The sequence below is a fragment of the Echinops telfairi genome, unplaced genomic scaffold (assembly GCF_000313985.2).
Source record: "Echinops telfairi isolate 266 unplaced genomic scaffold, ASM31398v2 ScPeMD7_655;HRSCAF=1070, whole genome shotgun sequence".
NCBI classification, from domain to species: domain Eukaryota; kingdom Metazoa; phylum Chordata; class Mammalia; order Afrosoricida; family Tenrecidae; genus Echinops; species Echinops telfairi.
Genome location: NW_022104553.1, coordinates 23,126,573 through 23,129,974, shown reverse-complemented (window position 1 = coordinate 23,129,974; position 3,402 = coordinate 23,126,573). Strand labels below are relative to the sequence as shown.

Below are 3,402 nucleotides of genomic sequence, written 5' to 3'. Positions count from 1 at the left end.
ATACGTAGCGATGCAGACAGAAGCGTGTACAGTATGAGCCAATCAGTGGCAGTGATGACAGAGCATGCGCTGTTACACAAAAACCCGCGATAGAGTCAGGCTGGAAGTCGAAGCGCGAAGTGGCGAGGGTTCACTGTACTCACAATTTTAGTCTATTCTAGCAAAAGGATATAGATTAAAATCAGAAACAGAAAAAAATGTATAAAGCAGGACAGGGACCAGGAGAGTTCCAAGTATATACTGTCCAGGTGCCCTCTCCCAATGTAGTAATCATGCAGGAAGTAATTATTTCTTCCAGTAACCATATGTGGCAACAGGTATGGAGTATTGCCAACCATGGAAGCTCACATGAAACTTGATGCTCAGAGTCCTTATTGGGATCAGTCATATATTCAATACAGATCACCTACAGGGAGCCCTGGTAGCATAATGATTACTCACTGGGCTGTAATCCACAAGGTATGAAGTTCGAAACTACCAGACAGTCTTTGGGAGAAAAATGGGGCTTTCTATTCCCGTAAACAGTTATGGTCTTGGAAACTCACAGGGGCAGTTCTACCCCGATGGCTTAATGGCAGTGCATTTGGTACAGTTTTGGATTGCCTACATGATTGATCTAAGTCTCCAGGCCCTCTAGAAGCCAAGAAGATACTACACAGCCTGTGACTCCATCATAAATCATATCGTTATCCTGGACTATCAAGCAGAACATTGTCAAACAGAACTTTCAAGGAATTAGAGGTTGCTGACTAAGAGCTGGGGAAAATGGCTCAACCTGTCTTTGGGCAAGCTGAATCCTTCCCAGCTGAGTATCTGTCTGAGTCATGGGAACAAACTGGGCTGCCTGAGGTAAGACACAAGGTAAGGGTCCCTTTCATTGAGGCTCTTGTAGAGCAAGTCCAGCGCCTGCTCTCCTTTCTTGTCCACCAGTTTCAGCAGCACGTTGTTCCTCTTCCGCTGGGTGGGTGCCTGTTCCACCAGCTCCTTCTCGTCCTCAGTGAAGACCATGTTGTCCTAAAGATCATCCAGCACTCCACCCAGGTCTCCCATCCTGGCTTGGAGTTGTCAGTAGTTCTCCTTCACAAAGGCTGCACCTGGGTCGGAGAAAGACGTGCAGAATTCACGAGGAGCCTATCACTTATAGAATTCTGGACGTACGCCCCATCTAAAAGTCATTGATCCGGGGGAGGGATAGGATGGCCTGTCTCACTCACTCACTCACTCACTCACTCACAAGGTAAACAGTCCATCGACTGTGGGTCATGCACTTCTAGGAGTGGGTCCTCCTCATTCCCTTCACTCCCCTATAAACATTGACGGCCTCTCCTTTCTTCTTTTTTGGTTCTCTTTTAAGCCCGAGACTGCACTCGATAGTGATTTGCATCCATGTACCTATCCCTTTAACAAGCCAACAAAAATCGCCAAGCCCATGTGGTCAGAAACTACAGGAGGCTAGATGTAGGGAGATGGATTAGGTTGATTTCTTGCCCCCCCCCCAAGGATTTTCTCACAAACATGTGGGTGAAATTTAACTAGACAGCTATCACAAAGAGAAACAGAGAAGTCTTGGTAGAAAATGTGGGGGTCCCCTCCCCCATCATGCACTCAGGATTCACATGGGCTCTCTTCGTTGATATCTTTGTCTTGTTTCCCAGATCCATTCACCTCCCTGCCTGTCCATTTCTGATACTTATAGCAAGCTGGGGCCTTTCCAATCTTTTTGTTAACCCCAGAGGCAGAGCTGATAAATGCCCGTTCATTCAGAGTTATCATCCAAATAGCTTGCTACAATGATGCACTTTCTTTTAGGTTCTTAGTTCTTTAAAATCTTCTGGACATTTACAGTCAAGCCAATAGGACAACTTGTGAAGAGTCTCTTCACTTGGGAAGTGTCAGGAGAGGCTCTCATGAGATGATGGGGCTTGTCACTTTGACTGTACAGTACCTGAGGCTAAAGCCAACGCTACGATGGGAGGCAGGATAAACACACGGAGTCCTAATAAAGCTGTGTGACATCACCACCATCGTGGGAGCCTATGGGTGAGTCTTGAATAAAGTCATTTCCACCTCTTGGCCTTTCATGCACTTGAGACAGAATACTCCCTTTATACTGTTAAGTCGCTGAAGTGGGACTCTGGCATTTGCGACACATTTTCACAGACGGGGCATTTAAAAATTAATTTTAAAAATTAATATGCAGATAAGGAAATCAGAAGACAGGGATTTGAAGACTGGGATTCACTCGTGACAAGATAATAGATTTTATGTCTTGGGAGGGGCAGTTTTTGATCCCTTATTTTAAATAATTTCTTTCTCGGGAACATACCCATCCCAGCTACATTAGCTAATACCCGGATAATGGCTCTTCTTGACTTTTAATACAGTCTCCAGTCTCTGCCCCCTGCTTTGTATCTCAGGGACACCCACAATCCCACGTCCACGTTCGGAGGTCCCAGCACACCGCTGTCCACCTTTCAGAGTCCCGCTTTGCCATCAGTCCAAAGTTCCCAATATTCATATCATCTTCCTTAGATGTTCATTATTAGATTCTTGCCTACATCTCTAGTCTCATATTTACTTTATCCCGCACATGGTTTATGTTCCAATCACATTAAAAAAAAATTAAAAAACCTCTTTCTTGTAGCTCCTCAATGGGAGGTCCCACCCCCCACCCCTACTGCATATTCATTGAACATGTTCTTCCATCTACATGTTTAACCTTCTGTGGTAGTTACATAATCTGGTGTCAATTTGAGGATTAAGAGTTGAAGGGGTGGAGTCTAGCCTGTCAATCAGGAGGATATAGCCAATGAGGCCTCTGTGTGGGCATAGCCTTCTCCTGAGGATTCTGGGAACTCCTGTATTTCCTCCTTGGAGGTAGGAGATACACTCTCTCTGCTCACTCCCTGTGAGATGTCCCTGTGGAGAAGACACATGAAGAGAGGCTGATAGAGCCAGACCTCTGGAGCCAGAGAAGCCACGTGGAGGCCCCTGCCAGTGCTGAGATGCTTCTACTGCCACTGGATCCAAAATACTTTGCACCCACTAGCCTGTCATCTTCCTGCATTTGGCATCATTGCTTGTGTTTTGTGAGTCTGAAGAGGACTTTATCGATTGGGATCGGACTTATGGACTTGATCTCTCCTGGGCTGGGATGTTTTCTCAATATTCAATTGCTCTTGTATATGGAACTCTTCCTTATATACACATGAGTGCTATAAATTTGTTTCTCTAGTCTACCCAGACTCACACATCTTCGCAACCTCGTTTAAGTAAGTCCTGCTCTTTGTGTTGGTCTCTGATACTGGCTGGTCTTTGTAAGTGACAGAAACAGGTTGAACGGACCCTCACTGTGTGATATGAAGTCATTTAAAGACATTCACAAATCAGACACAGTCCTCT

General features: G+C 45.4%; 1 protein-coding gene across 1 annotated transcript in view; it reads right to left on the bottom strand.

Annotated features, from left to right (window-relative positions):
• Window positions 1-822: 822 nt before the first annotated feature.
• CARD8 (caspase recruitment domain family member 8) overlaps window positions 823-3,402 on the bottom strand; it is a 25,055-nt gene continuing 22,475 nt past the window's right edge. Inside the window, 1 exon segment of the mRNA XM_045292648.1 lies at window positions 823-1,094. Coding sequence (XP_045148583.1) covers window positions 823-1,094 — 272 coding nt within the window.